The sequence below is a fragment of the Ochotona curzoniae genome, unplaced genomic scaffold, assembly GCF_017591425.1.
Source record: "Ochotona curzoniae isolate NIBS_2020 unplaced genomic scaffold, NIBS_Ocur_1.0 contig_2210, whole genome shotgun sequence".
Lineage (NCBI taxonomy): Eukaryota > Metazoa > Chordata > Mammalia > Lagomorpha > Ochotonidae > Ochotona > Ochotona curzoniae.
In genome coordinates this window covers 38,156,021-38,171,977 of record NW_024465369.1, presented here as the reverse complement: position 1 = coordinate 38,171,977, position 15,957 = coordinate 38,156,021, and the positions used below count along the sequence as shown (strand labels likewise).

Here is a 15,957-nt window from a genome sequence, read left to right as displayed (position 1 = left end):
CGGGCCCTGTACTTGCTAGTACATACAAGAAACTGGTCTGAGAACACCTCAGCCAAAGTTTCATTGGAGATCTCCGCAATCGAAATGCTGGACTCAGAACCCTAACCAAGAAAAGAGAGAAGACAGAACAGGTCAAGCACCCATCTCAGCTATATGTTGGCAGCGAAATACAGGGCAAACAGAGACTCTATGATGGACTGTGTCAATCAGTGGATTCTTCAAAGGCTCGGAGTGGCAAGATTGGCAGCGATTCATAACTGGTGAACTATCAAAGCCACTTGAACAAGAACCTCGGAGCATGCCCTACATCAGTGACCTGGGGAGGGCGGGTGGGAAATTGGGTGGGCCTTTTCCCTTAATGCCCCCCTTTAAACATGAAGGAAACAATATGGAAACAATACTCTTACCCACTTTCCTATTGCCCTTGAACCTTTTTACCCTAATTAACTATGTAAAGATTGTCAAATATATAATAAAAATTTTGAAAAAGTATCTACATAAAAAAATTTAAAAAAATCAAAACCTTCTTGAAGAAAATGATGTTACTATATGACCTATATGTCATGAAGAAATTAATGAGAAAAAAACTTTCTTGAAATAAAAGCAAAAATATCAAAATGCATGAGATGTAGCAGATAGTATTGAGAGAAACATTTATATCAAAAGGTGCTTACAAAAAATAGAAATAGCTCAAATAAACAATCTAATAATGCATTTCAAGGACTTATTAAAAAAGAAAAAATAAACAGGAAGCAAGAAATGATAAAATCACAGGAAAAATAAGTGAAATTGAAATTTAAAACTACAAATTGCAATAAATAAAAAGCCATTTTTTAAAGAAGATGAGCAAAATAAACTTTAATCCAGACTAGCAAAGAAAAGCAAGAGGGAAAAACCAAACAAAATTAGAGATGAAAAAGAAAACATCCTAAGAAACTAGTAAGGTGATCTTTTATCATGTGGTGTCCTTCATCGCTTTTAATATTTTTCACATCAAAGTCTATATTATCTGATATAAGAATGGCTATACCAGCTTGTTTTTTCTTTCTATTAGCCTAGAATATCTTTTTCCATCCTTTCACTTTCAGTTTCCACTCATCTTTGCTGGTGAGATGTGTCTCCTGTAGACAACAGAAAAACGGTTTTGTTTATTATCTAGTCTGCTATCTATGATGCTTGGTTGATGAGTTTAAGCCATTTACATTCAGGGTTAGACTGAATGGGTAATAATATGATCCTATCATTTTAGCATTGGATATCCAATTGTTTGATTTAGGCTTCTGTGGTCATTATTTTGGAATGTTCTCCAGGACGCCTTTGGTTTTGGCAGGTGCTATTCCTTTACTCTTTCAAGAGAACATCTTTAAGTATCATTTAAGTATTAAGATCTGAAAGAGACATGTTCTTTGAGCTTTTCTTTACTATGGAAGAATTTTCTTTTATTTTCAAAGACAAAGGAAAGTTTTGCTGGGTAAGTTATCCTGGCTGACAGTTTTTGCTTTTGGAATCTGGAAAATGTCATTCCATTCTCTTCTGGCCTGAAGAGTTTCCTATGAAAGGTCAGCAGTGACTATGATTGGGGCTTTTCTATATATTAAGTGATGTTTTTCCATGTCTAAGGAATCTTCCTTATGTTCGATTGAAAAGAGTTGATTACCAAGTGCTGTGGTGAAAATCACTTTTGGTCAGCCCTATTGGGAGTTCTGTGGCCCCTCCTATATTTTGTTTCCCAAATTTTTCTCCAAATTAGGGAACTTTATTATTTCATTGAATATATTTTTTTAAAACAAGCTTCTCTTCTGTGCCTTTTGGAACTCCCATAATTCCTATATTCAGACTTTTAGTAGTGTCCCTTAGTGATTAAATACTTTTCTTAGCTTGACTTGGTTCTACTTTCAGCTTTTTGATTGTTTTCTCATTGTTAAAGGAAATGTCTTCCAATTGTGAGATTCTTTCTTCTGGTTCGCTCATTCTATTACTGAGGTTTCCCACACTGAGTTTTTAATGTGCTCTGTTGTATCCTTCATTTCTAATAATTTGGCTTGATTTTGTTTCAGTGTTGCTGTTAATTTCCTCTGCTCTGTTGCTTCGCCATGTCCATGGGTCTCCAGATGTCCTTTTGCCACCACTCTGTCTTCTCCTATTCCCTGGTGTCGTGACCTCTCTGTTTCACTTCCATCTGTTTATATGTCTTCTTACTGTATCCTGCCATCTTGTTTCTCCCCATGTGGCTTTCTTTAAAGGCTGATCTTCCAAAGTCCCTGCCTTCATAGAACTTATCGTTGTATTGGAAACAATAGACCAGAAAAAACAAATTTTAAAATTTAATTTGAAAGACAGAGTTACAAAGACAAAGAGGGGGAGACATAGAGACAGATTTGGCATCTATTTATTCACTCTCCAAATGGCTGCAACGGTTAGAGTTGGGCATGTCTGCAGTGTGGAACCAATAGCTTCCTCCAGGTCTCCCATATGCATGCAGTGGTCCAAGCACTTGGATCATCTTTCACTGCTTTCTTAGGCCATTAGCAGGGAGCTTAATTTGAAGTGGAGCAGCCAAGAATTGAACTGGTGCCCATATGGGGTGACAGTACCATAGGTGGCAGCTCTGCCTATCATGCCACAGCACTGGCTCAAAGGAACAAAAATTAAATAATGTAGCATCAGATAAGGTTAAGTGCTGTAAGTGGAAGTTAAGTGAGATAAATGAATTGTGCTGGCAACAGAAGGAGAAGTTGTGAGAATGTTTAAATTGATCAAGAAGAACTCTCTAAAGAGATGGCTATTTGAGCAGAGACCCGAACAAAAGTAGGGAACTAAGCCATGCAAAGTTCTGGGAAGAACTTTCTAGGCAATTGAAACATCAACTACACAGGGCAAGGGCCAGGAGAAAGGTTGATCAGTGTTATCAGAGAGCAGAGAGAAAGAAAGGGAAGAAAATGAGAATAGGGAGATGGGCCCTGGGCCAAATGGCAGAAAAACCCATGGAAAGACTGACTTTTAGTCTATGTGTAGTGGATGCAATTACAAGATTCTGAGCTGAGTTTAGTTTGCTTTTAGAAGTGATCTCTGTGGCTTTCCAGGAGTCAATCAGCTGGTTAGAGAAAGTAGACTGAAAACAGATTGGAAGAAAATTGTACTACAATCAAGAAATAAGGTGACTCAGACTGGGGCAATGGAAAGTGAGAGCTTTTCCCACAAAGTTAATAATGAAATACAGAACTTGCTGAATAGAAAAAGACTTTTGCCTTATGTACTTGACAGTTAAAAATGTTGGGTACAGAGATCCAGTGATTTGGAATGATGTCAAGACTGGTGGCTGAAATTTGGGAACTATCAGCACATAACATTGAAATCCAGGGGACTAGCAGTTTTCATCTGAGAATGAATGTATAGGTAAGAGAACGGAGGTCTATGGAAGAACCTGGGAATGAATGAAGGTTTCTAGAAGAAAGAGGAAGAAATGTAGACCTTTGTTTCCTGGAAGCAACATGACAGCAGAAGCAGGGAGTACTCAACTGCGTGAAATACGCTCTGTGTCAGCAAATCATTCTAGATTTTCTCCTCTTTTTCTTCTACTTGGGAGCTAGTCTGAACCATTATTTGTAAGACTTTCATCACTTGTTAACAAAGCAGAGATTTTGAATAAGGAACAAACAAAATTACTATAATGTGATTTGTCAGTGCAAGACTCGGGGCATAATTGGGTTTTCCTCTGAGATCAATGTTCTCAGATACAGGTCCCAGACGCTCTCTCTGTGTATCCACTAGAGACAGAAAAGCTAAATAATTTTTCAGTTAATATGATCCATCAGAAGACCCAGTTTAGACAATTAAGTAATAATGCTTTCTCCATTAATAGCTGGGAATTTTGCTCTTGATTTTTCAGATGGCTACCTCATTTTTTATGTTACATTTGTATATGAACTTAATTGTACATTGAGCTCTTCCAGCAATCTTCTGTCCAAGTGCCATAGAGTCAGAATCACTGAGTACTTAAAAAAAAAAAGCCTTGTTGGTGTTTCTTGTTGCCTTGGGATCACGAGAAATACAGCCCTAATTAGCTGTGTTGGTCTTCAGAGAAAGCACTACCCAGATCTCTGGTCCCATTTCGATTGCTCAGTAAACTAGCTTTATTTCATGAATCCTTTAACTCATTCAGATGCTTTTCTGCCCTAATGGATTTAGAGAAGAAATAGTCACATGTTTCAGATGGTTTTAGAGCAAGTCAGACTCATTAGTGAGGCTGAAAATGAGTCATGCCTCTGGGAAGATGATCACCACCACAATGAATAGATTTGAGTTTGAAAATTTATGAAATCCTTCTGTGAGAGGTCAGACTGGAGATTGTACATTTTATAAAATTCTGTTGAATAAAGCACCCTCTGATCCATTCACTGGAGGTGTAGTTTTCTGATTGCTCTCTGATAGAGGTATAGTCTGTACCACCTATACTTAGGCCGCTATTTGTAAATTTCTGGAAATGCCCATTAAAGATTCCAAACAGGTATTATCTCAGTGTAAAAACTGCAGTGTAAATATTGAATTATCAGCTGGAGAGGACAGGTCTTTGCAACTTAATTTTTAATTTAAATGTGGATACAGTTTTCAGGTTATAATTTCAGGTTTTTTCTTTAATCTGTATGTTTTTACAACCCTGTAAGTTTTAAAAATACTTATTTAAATAGCAGCAAGAGAAAAAGAGAAAATGATTTTTCATATACTGGTTCCTGCCTAAATGTGTGTAGTAGCGAGGTCTAGACAAGTCGTAAGCCAGGAGCCAGGAACTCCATGGGCAGAGGCCCATATGCACGGGCCATTGTCTGCTGTATTCCCACATATACTAGCAAGAAATTGGATCAGAAGGAGAGCTGCCAGGACTAGCCTCTGAGACAGATTACTGGCATTACAAGCAGCAGGTTAATTTGCTGTGCTGCAATGCTAGTCCCTCATCCTACAGTTAGAATTAATTACGGTATTTTCTTTCCTGAGATTATATAGTAGCATCTGCATGTTCTTTTGGACAGTTTGGTATAAGGCAATATTTGCTTTTCTTGTGTACAAGTGTTAGAAGGACTACATATGTTTTTGATGGCTTTGAATCTTAGCACACACTGTCATGCTTTCAGAGAGCAAGCCCCAAATTTCAGCCAGCAGATATTACTACCTGATAGTGAGGAAGGGCTCTGTAATTGTCTGACATACATGTATTTTGTAAAAAATACTAAATATTTGTTTTCTATAAAATGTTGAAATTAAAGCTGGTCACACTGCTGAAGACCTACCATTGTGGAGAGAAGTTTAGTGCTAATGACCGTGTGTCTATTCTATATGCTGGTTCACATATGATGAGAGTATCATAAAAAAGAAAGGCTGGAACTATTTTAAAAAATAGTCCTATAAGTTTTAAAAATTCAGCCACACTAAAATATTTATCTAATTGGTACAAAGATTTGAATGGAGCTTTAAGGGAAAATGAATCATCAACTTTTGTCCCAGCCCTGGGGTTCATCTAAATGCAAGCATTCCATCCTCCCTAGGCTCTGCTAGAGGTGGTTAATGACCTCTTTGAAGAACAAACTGACCTGGAGAAGATTGTCAAGAAAATAATGCATCGGGCACAGACTCTGCTGAAATGTGAGCGCTGCTCTGTTTTACTCCTAGAGGACATTGAGTCACCAGTAAGTCATCTTTTATCTTTCATATCGGGTTGAAGACTGTGCAGAATCAAGTTGAGCTACTTTTGTAATTAGATTTGGAAAATCATGATGGGAACTACTCTCTTTATGATTCATGTAAGTCATGAGAAGCTTCTTTTTTTTTTATTTCCTGTGTCCACATTTGCATCTTGTTTTTTTTTTTCACTAGAGAAACATAGACGATTAAACTGATGGGAACTGTAGAATGTTAGACCAGCCCTGGGCACTTAAAGGGAAGGAAGCAACGATGGGACCAAGCAGCTTGCTTGTTCACTCTTTGCACTGTTAGAAGAGAAACGCAAGCATCAGGCTCTCTGCTCACTGCCCTTCATGGGGGATGCCCTCAGCATTTCTGGGAGTGGATTGCACGGTAGACAACACTCCACAGCCCTCTTCCAAAGAGGAGGAAACAAACAAGCGGCTTCAGAGTTCTAAGCTCTTGGAGCTCAGAAAACCTGTCCTTGAGCTGAGTATGGCAAGATCTTAGCCAGACCATGCTTGCAGTAGGTTTACCTTGCTGGGAAACCACTTTATGGCTCTGGACCCTTGGCTGTGGCATTTTTCAGTGTGGCCTAGTTCTTTGACAAGTCAAATGAGAGAAGACAGGTGGCAGTTGATGTTCAAAGTAGGGGTAGAGCTGGAAGGATCAGTAGGGACAGTAATAGCTGCAATGTAATAAGTTGGGAAAGATATCAAAAGCTTCATGCAGAAAGAGTAGACAGTACAGGCAGCAAGTATTGCTGAGAGCTGAAAGAGCCTTTTTTGTTATCACTACTGAAACTCAAAGACTAATGGTGGGACCAGAGCAGTAAAACCTGGTCCACTCCTCATTTCTTCCTCATCTCACTTCCTTCACCTCAAAGTGAGGATGAAGTACTCTAAGCTAGAGAAGCAAGGTCTAGAGGTAAAAAAGAAACAATGTGAAAACAAAGAGTCTACCTGGGATTGTTTTAGAACCTCTGAAAATGTTGTACCTTGTGCAGTAGCAGGAGAACTAGGAAGTGAAGGGAGTGAATTTGTGTGGCACCCCTAAATGAGAAACTCCCACTGCTGCCCTTTATCACATTTTTCACAGGGCTTGTTATCCCTTCAGACCCATATGTGCCTGTCTTTTGTGCAACTCTACAAATTGTCACATAGAAATTACAGGCAGGAGACCAGACACAGTCACACCATGAGCCACAGAAGTTGCCAGCTTGAAGAGGAAACTAGACTCCAAAATCAAGTGTTGGCACAATTGTTGCAACAGAAAATTGTGTGCTGATCATGTTCTTTGGGACATCCTCTTCCTCATTTCAAAACACTGAACACATGAAATGTCATTAAATAGCTTAGTCATCCAGATTTATTGAGGGATGTGAGTGATTATTGGAGAAGGACCCAAACAAAACCTGTAGATATGATTTAATTTCGAAAAATGTAAATTTGCATATGTGAAAGCAGAGGAAGAGAGAGAGGGAGTGAGAATCCTTATTTTCTGGATTGCTACTCTGCTGTTTGTATGTCCACAGTGGACACCTGAGACTATCCCAGGGCTAAAGGTAGGGGCTAATAATTCAATTCAGGTGGCCCTTCTGAGCCATCACCTGCTGCCTCCAGGAGCCGCATTTGCAGGAAACTGGAGTGAGGAAGCAGAGCTCAGGGTTGAACTCAGATCCTCTGATGTGGGATGGTGAGCATCTTTTTTCTTTTTTTAAAGATTTGTGTTATTTTTATTGCAAAGTTAGATATACAGAGAGGAGGAGAGACAGAGAGGAAGATCTTCCATCCAATTGTTCACTTCCCAAGTGACCGCAACGGCCGATGCTGCACCGATCCAAAGGCAGGGGCCAGGAATTCCTCCAGGTCTCCTACGTGGGTGTAGGATCCCCAAGACATTGGGCTGTCCTCGATTGCTTTCCCAGGCCACAGGCAGGGAGCTGGATGGGAAGTGGAGCTGCCAGGATTAGAACCAGCACCCATATGGGATCCTGGCACTTTCAAGGTGAGGACTTTAGCCACTAGGGCACCGCCCTGGGCCCAACAAGAGCATCTTGACCAGCATCTTAGTTGCTAGGCCAAATGCCAGTCCCACTGACTTCATTTGACTGACAGGAGACTTAGATAGATTTTCATCCATTCAAATAAGAGAAAGCAAAAATTAAACTTCATAACATGATTCATAATATCTAAGAAATATATGTGTATATATATATGGATTTTCTATATCCAAGTGTGTATACTATAGGTATATATATTTCTGAACAATGTTCAGAAAATCAACAAAGATGAATAAATGAGTGAGATTTTCTCTGTGAAGCTATTAAAAGGTATTGTAAAACTAGAGATTAATTCTTTGCAAACAACTAGCTGAGTAGACTAGATTCATGGACCACAATAAATGTGAGACTTGAATAAAGTCTGTTATATTTGAAGGTTTAGGAAATTGACTCACGATGGACAGTGTTGTATTAGAAGAGCTTCAGACTTACAAACTTATTCTAATAATAAAATTTCAGCAACATAGTTCTATAATTATACAGAAATGCATATATGTGCATACACACATAGCAGTATGACTACTCTTGCTTGATATATATGTGTGTGTATATATATATATATATGTTATATATTTAAAACTTGAACATCAACAATTTAGCCCAGAACTCAACTTAATCTCCCAATTATACCTTTCCTTTATTACTTATGACCTAAGATAGGCAGGGTGACTATGCTGAGAGCCCACAAGATTGTCTTTTCTTTTAGCAGAGCCAGGTCTGGGCGAGAGGATGACAGGCAGCTGGCTTTCTCCAAAGTACACAGAAAGTTACATGTCATGTGGTGACAACTTCACTATTCAGTGAGATTCAATTTGAAATGACCAAGAACAACCTGCAGTGTCTGACTTTTACTAGAATAGTCTCTCTTGTCTCCCACAGATAAGTGGAATTGGAACTCCAGAAGAGATTTAGTTGTTATGGAAAAACAGTATTACTTTGTACAGCTGTATTTGTGGCCTGTGAAGTATTTAATCACTATGCAAACTGTCATCTCTAGTAGAGCTTCTTGTATTTAGGTCACATACATGACAGAGGAATCACTTGAAATTAGGTGGGTGAGGAGAATGAAGAGTGCTTGGAAGCATTGGTTGGCAATATGGAAAAAAAATTTAAAAATTGGATTCCTGTCTCTCACCTGTTTAAAAAAATTGAGGCAAAATTATGGCTGTCATATAAATTCACAGTATATGTAGGCCATCTGTGTTTGTATTATAGGTTGGAAAGTCCTGCTGCCCAGAGGTGGCTTTGCATGCTGATAAGATGGGGTCCCTCCAGTGTGGAAGTAGTAATGAAACCATTCAGTCTGAATGAGAGCAGCATCACACTGCTTTGTGGAGCCCTTGGAGGAGGACTTAAAGTAACAATTTGTATTGAAAGGCTCTAGTTACAATGGACTGCTTGAATGACATTGTATTCATACTCAAATGTAGTGTACAGAATGAGGGAATTGAGGTGTGGGTGGTGAAGAGGAAAGAATGAGATGCAGAGACTGATGGACAGATGTTCTCATGGCTGCAGGAGGGCATAGAGCTCTGGCAGCAAGTCAAGACTTGGACAGACATAGCCAATCATGGGGTATGTAAACACTGATCTAGATGGATGGTGGGTCATTAAGTCTGCTCATTGGGTATATGCATTACTTCACAGAAGTCAGGCAGAATTTCAATCATGGTGAATTTGGGCATTGATAGATGCCGTGATTTAGCAGTACCTGAAAGGGACTGGCAAAGTCTTGTGCATCTCCATGAATAACACTTAAGTTTGAATCAGCATGGTAGTGAGATTTCAACATTGAGAAAATTGTTGATGAAAGGGCCGAGGTGCCAAAGAGAGCCCTAAATGGAGCCTTCATCTGTCATCCAGGGCTTCCTCTTATGAGATATTGACTGATGTTCATGGGAAAAGAAAAAGAGCTCTGGGTTCAATTTGTGTAGTGGGACAGGATCAAAACCTGGTCATCCAGTATTGAAAGGTTATCACTTCTCCTGTTAAACATGTTTTTTTTTTGCACTTTTAAAATATTTTATTGGGCCTGGCGCGGTGGCGCAAGTGGTTGAGGTCCTCGCCTTGCAAACCCAGGATCCCATATGGGCACCGGTTCTATACCAGCAGCCCCGCTTCCCTTCCAGCTCCCTGCCTGTGGCTCCCTGCCTGTGGCTCCCTGCCTGTGGCCCAGGAAAGCAGTCGAGGACAGCCCAAGGCTTTGGGACCCTGCACCCGCGTGGGAGACCCGGAAGAGGCTCCTGGCTTCGGATCGGCATAGCATCAGCCGTTGTGCTCACTTGGGGAGTGAATCATCGGACGGAAGATCTTCCTCTCTGTCTCTCCTCTCTGTATATCTGCCTTTCCAATAAAAAATAATAAAAATAAATCTTTAAAAAAATATTTTATTTATTTGAAAGGCAGAGAATTTCCCATCCATAGGGTTCACTCCCCCGAAATGGCCACAATGCTTATGACTGGGCCAGAACAAAACTAGGAGTCAGGAGCTCCATCAAGGTCTCCCATGAGCATGGTAAATCCTTTAGCCATTATGTTTTACCTACTAGTGTAAGCATTTAAAAGATATTGAAATGAGAAGTAGAGCTGGGACTTGAACTCAGATCCTCTAGTATGGGACCTGATTGATACAACTCGCACTGTAGAATTAATGACTACTACAAACATCTGTCCCAAAGATGTTTTAAATATTTCAAAAGCAGTAGGGAAATTTAAATTTGACTCTTCCACTGTCTGAAACTTGGTGGAGAAAGTACCAAATGTATATGGTGAATCACTCTTCTATCATCCAAAATAACTTAAAATATTCCTGAGTATTTGAGAACCAATAGAAGAGTTTTCTCAAGCAGTTGGCAGTATTGTTTCTTCTCAAAGCATTGTGTTTCTTCATACTGTGGAGGTGCTTTGGTTGTAGATAGAGAAACCTCTTTTAAATTTATGATGGAAAAACTGGTTCAATTATGATCAATAAGTAAGATGAACTTTGAACTCTGTACATCAAGAACAGTGAAAGATTTCCTCAGATGATGAATGTTGACTGCTGGAAAAATCGTTTTACTACAGAGGTAAACTACAAATAAGAAAACTACAGTTTTTGCTTATTGTGAAAATTGGTCGCCCCTGAGTACAAAGATGATAATGAATGTTGAGATTTGCATTTATTCTTCTGTTGATTTATAATAGAAAACATATATATTATTGAGGAAAATTAATGGGCTAAATGAATTTATAATTGATAGTGAATTTTTGTGTGTCTGTGTGTTGATTTTTTAAAAAAATTGATATAAACTGGTAAACACCGGGTATTGCATATGTAGAGATTTAAGAACATAATGGGGGCCTGGCGCTATGGGCCAGTGGTTAAATCTTCACCTCACACACACCAGGATTCCATACAGGTGCTGGTTCAAGTCCCAGCTTCTCCACTTCCCCTCCAGCTCCCTGCTTGTGGCCTGGGAAAGCAGTTGAGGATGGCCCAAAGCCTTGGGACCCTACACTCACGTGGGAGACCTGGAAGAAGCTCCTGGCTCCTGGCTTTAGATTGGCCCAGCTCTCACTGTTGCAGTCACTTAGAGGGTGAACCAGTGGGTAGATCTTTCTTTCTTTATCTCCTTCTCTCTGTAAATCTGCCTTTCTAATAGAAATAATAAATAAATCTTTTTTTTTTTTTAAAGAGCATAATGGTACTTCTCACCCCACTATCCTTCCTCTTCCATTTTTTTCTTTTTCAATGTTTGTAATGACATAGTTTCTGCTTATTTTACAATCACAAGCTCCCCACTAAATTAGAGTATTCAAAAAAAATAATGTCGAAAAACCACTCTTCCTCAAGAACATAGACAAGGTTGTAAACAACAAATCACAAAATGTCAATTTCATTCATATATGTTTTACTTGCTATGCACTGCATAAGTAGTTACTACAAATAAGGAAAACATGATATTCATTTATTTGAGGCTGGCTTATTTCACTAAGAATAATGATTTCTAGTTGCTTCCATTTTGCTACAAAGAGAGCTTCAATCTACTCCCTGGTTTTATTTTTTTACATTATATCTTTAAGATACTTAAAGAAGTTGAATTATTTAACTTCTCTCACAGATTTAAAATTCTTTCTTGAAGAACAGTCAACTCCATCTTTAGTATCTCAAGGAAATCTGATTTTCCAAATGCCACCATAGCACCATTAATATTATGCATGAATAAGTAATCTTTAATGTGAAATTTTTAGTGAGTCAAATTCTAAAACGTTTCTAAAATACTTAACATGCTCCATATATGATATAACTTCTTTACTGTGCTACATATCTAATTAAAAGAGAATAGAAACAAAGAATACTAGAACCCCTAAACACTGTGAATAAGTTAACATTTAATGGCAAAAATATGTGAATAAAATTAAATTATTGCTTTGATGGATTGGTTTTTAATACCTATTTTATGAGGGAACAAATAGACTATTAAAACAAATCTAAAAAATACCTGATAAATTAGGTATTTATAGGCAATTGTTGAATAAGATTTCAAGGTTATACACAAAGCTGATTAGAGACAAAACAAGGCCATAAACTGTACTGTTTATCTTTTCCAATGTAAGGAAATTACTTGTACCTCTACCAGATACAAAGCTATGAGTTAACAAGTAACCTCACTAAATCTGGGATTTTTAATTAGTAGTAACCAATGAATAGAGCTCAGTAGCTTCCTTAGATTGGGTTGACAATTTATTTTTCTATAAATTCCCAAGCAATAAATATTTTGGTATTTACAAGTCATACAATTTATTTTATTTTTTTTTTTAAAGATTTATTTTTATTATTTTTTCATTGGAAAGGCAGATATACAGAGAGGAGAGACAGAGAGGAAGATCTTCCGTCCGATGATTCACTCCCCAAGTGAGCGCAACGGGCCGATACTATGCCGATCCGAAGCCAGGAGCCTCTTCCGGGTCTCCCACGCGGGTGCAGGTTCCCAAAGCTTTGGGCCGTCCTCTGCTGCTTTCCCAGGCCACAGGCAGGGAGCTGGAAGGGAAGCGGGGCTGCCGGGATTAGAACCGGCACCCATATGGGATCCCGGGCGGCAAGGTGAGGACCTTTAACCACTTGCGCCACCGGGCCGGGCCCAAGTCATACAATTTATGTTGCAATTACTTGACCTTGTCATCTTAACAGCCAAATAGGCACAGATAACATATAATGGATGAGTCTACTCTGTTTCCCTAAAACTGCTTACTAAACTGGGCCCAATTTGACTTGCAGATTTACAGATAGCAGTTCTAGACAATCAACCTCCTGTTAATCATTTGATTAACTATATGATCCAGATATAATCTGATTATCATTGACAATCACATAATCTATAGCCCTCTGTATAGGACTTACACAAAGAAAATGTAAATGAAAACAGATCACGAACATGAAAGCAAAAATTAGGTAAGGGGCACAGAAGAGAATTACTAATGATTTTCCGTGTAATGAAGATGGTGTCATCTCTCAAGGAAAAAATTTAAAGAATACTGTTTATTAAAGAGATACAATGGTTCAAAGAATAAATAACATGATGTTAAGAGAAAAAAGAAGAAAACTGTGTTGGTAGAGCTTGGAAAGAAGTAGAAGAAGAAAAATGTGTACACATACAGATATCAGTATTAGATTTAAAATATCAAAAACTAAGAAAAGTCACTTTTAAAATACTTTCAAGGACCTGAAGAATAAACCTGAAAATGAAATGGAAAGTAATAAAGTTTTAGAAGATATAAAAGAATGATGAAAAAGGAGTCAGAATAAAAGAAGTCCAAAAAAAGGATAATTGATATCATTGAAAAGAAAATGACAAATGGGAAAAAAAGCAAAGGAGAAAGCCTTCAAAATTGTAACGCTAGGACATTTTCCTGAAATAAAGGCAAACTTGAATTCACAGAGTGAAAGAACACATCATTTCCAAAAAAGAATAAAAGTTGTTACTGATTGCTTAGCGCTGAACACATTCAGTGCTAATGGTTTGCAAAGATATCAGAAAAATATCTATGGACATCTAGACAAGATGTTCACAGGAAAATTGATTCTGATGCCGGGTTTCCCACTAGTACTTTCCAGTATATGCAGACTATGAGGCAGTATCTGATAAGTTCTCAATCTTGTTACCTTTTAAAATCAGCTTGCTCTTTCATGTAAATTTAAAAAGCAGCTTACCAAGTTCCGTGAACAACTCTGCACAGATTTCAATTGAAAGCGCTTTAATGTGTCCATCGATTTGGGGAAATTATGTGAGTTACAAGGCATTCTTGGCAAAGCGGTGTAAGCACTAAGAACATTAATTAACATAGATGACAACAAGGCTACAGGAGGAGGTTCCCGGAATGGTGTAGCTGCCGGATAATACAATGTCCACCCACCTCCCTCTGTGTGTCAGGGTTGGCCTCACCAGCTGGCTTTTTCCTACTGGTTGCACAAAGCTGGTACAGCTGCAGGCAGTATATGTTCACATAACTGGATCCAAGGAAAAGTATTTGAACATAGACTCCCTTATTTTTTTCTTGGAGAGTAATTTCTTTTCTAAAATAATTCTAAATTCCAGCATAATTTTCCTTAGACCCCTGAGTCAAGAATAAGATGCTGTCAGTCATTTGTATTCCAAATGCTTTTTCTATTTTTCCTTTTGGCTTTCAAAGATTTATTTATTTATTACTGAAAAGTCAGATTTTACAGAGAGAAGACAAGACAGAAAGATTTTCCATCCAGTTGTTCACTTCCCAAGTGGCCACAGTGGCCAGAGCTGAAAGCCAATCTGAAGCCAAGAGCTTCTTCTGCGTGTCCCATGCAGATGTAGGGTCCCAAAGCTTTGAGTTGTTCTCCACTGCTTTTCCAGACCACAAGCAGGGAGCTGGATGGGAAGTGGAGAAGCTAGGACATGAACTGGTACCCATATGGGATCCCAGTACATGCAGGGCAAGGACTGTAGCCACTAGGCTACTGTGCCAGGTCCAACTTTGCTATTTTTCATCTGTGAATCTGGTTATGCTGTGTTCAAATCTTTCACATAACTGAGATTCAGCATTATCTCTTGTACAATTATATAGTTGCTGACTTTCGTTGTCTGTCTAAATTATATGTTTTTAAATTGGGGGTTACAGTTCTCTTTTTGGGAGGGTGTTTTTGCTTGTGTGTTTTCACCACTCTGTTCTTTCTCTCTTGCCCTCTTTCTAACACTTTACAGAACTCCCTGGTCCTAGTCAAGTTCCAGAACTTATATTGGTGTCCGAGACCTCCTGCTGTGTGATAACATTACAGCACACAAGAGGCAGCTTGCTTCAGGCCCTCCAAGTCTTTTTTAAAATTTTAATAGGCACTAGAGCCTCCCTTCTTGCTGCCTAAGTTCCCTCCCCTCCTCTGTCAGGCCCTCCAAGTTTTAACCTACCCAAAAAGATGGTCAAGGGTCCTGTGGGTTTCACAGAATATTTTAAGGCTAATGTGTCAAATCTTTTTCATCTTTCTTTTTTTTTTTAATCTGTGCCCTAAGTGTTTTGTTATAACTCTCTTTAACTCCAGTTAAAATGGAATTTTTCTGGTTCACAGTGATCCTGGTCACCTATTTCAAGGGGACATGTTAGTCCCCAGTTCCAGCAGAAGCTAAAATTTCTGTCATCATTGCCTGCCTGTTCCTGGACTTGGAGAGCAGTTAGGCCTATGTCTTTCAGTTTGTACCTTTGTTACAGATCTTTTCTTTCACATCTTCTCACTTCTCTGTCCTTTTCTCTCTTCCTTTTAGCCTCTAGCTTTGTGATTTTTAAATTTATTTTATTAATCTTTGTTTTTGGAAGAAATCAGATGTGTTCTTGCATCAACATACAGTATCATTCTACTGGAATTCCATGTGCTTTATAATTGGGGAAAATTGAGCCATTTTACATAGAAAGAAGAAAGAAGCTTTCAGTTCCATTTTATTAGAATCATTCTTGAAAAGAACTTCTAGTATTGTTATTATTCTGAAACTTAAACGGATTGTTGCAACTATATATTTCTTATCCTCTCTACAGTTGAGACAACAGAAGAGGAGAAAAAAAAGCCTTAAATCCAGTTGTATAAGCTTTGATTCACCAAAATTTTACCTTTTTTTTTTTAAACTTGGCATTTAGGTATAAATTTATCAGGCTACTGAATGAATGTCAAAAGTAGAAATGAGTAGTGTCTTTCTGGCCCTTTCTTCTGACAATATTAATAT

The 15,957-nt window shown here is 38.4% G+C and overlaps 1 protein-coding gene across 2 annotated transcripts in view; it reads left to right on the top strand.

Annotated features, from left to right (window-relative positions):
* PDE11A (phosphodiesterase 11A) overlaps window positions 1-15,957 on the top strand; it is a 387,926-nt gene that overhangs the window by 159,376 nt on the left and 212,593 nt on the right. For both annotated transcript variants that reach the window (XM_040971787.1, XM_040971785.1), the window contains exon 4: window positions 5,541-5,681. In XM_040971787.1, coding sequence (XP_040827721.1) covers window positions 5,541-5,681 — 141 coding nt within the window. The remainder of the gene's footprint in view (window positions 1-5,540; window positions 5,682-15,957) is intronic.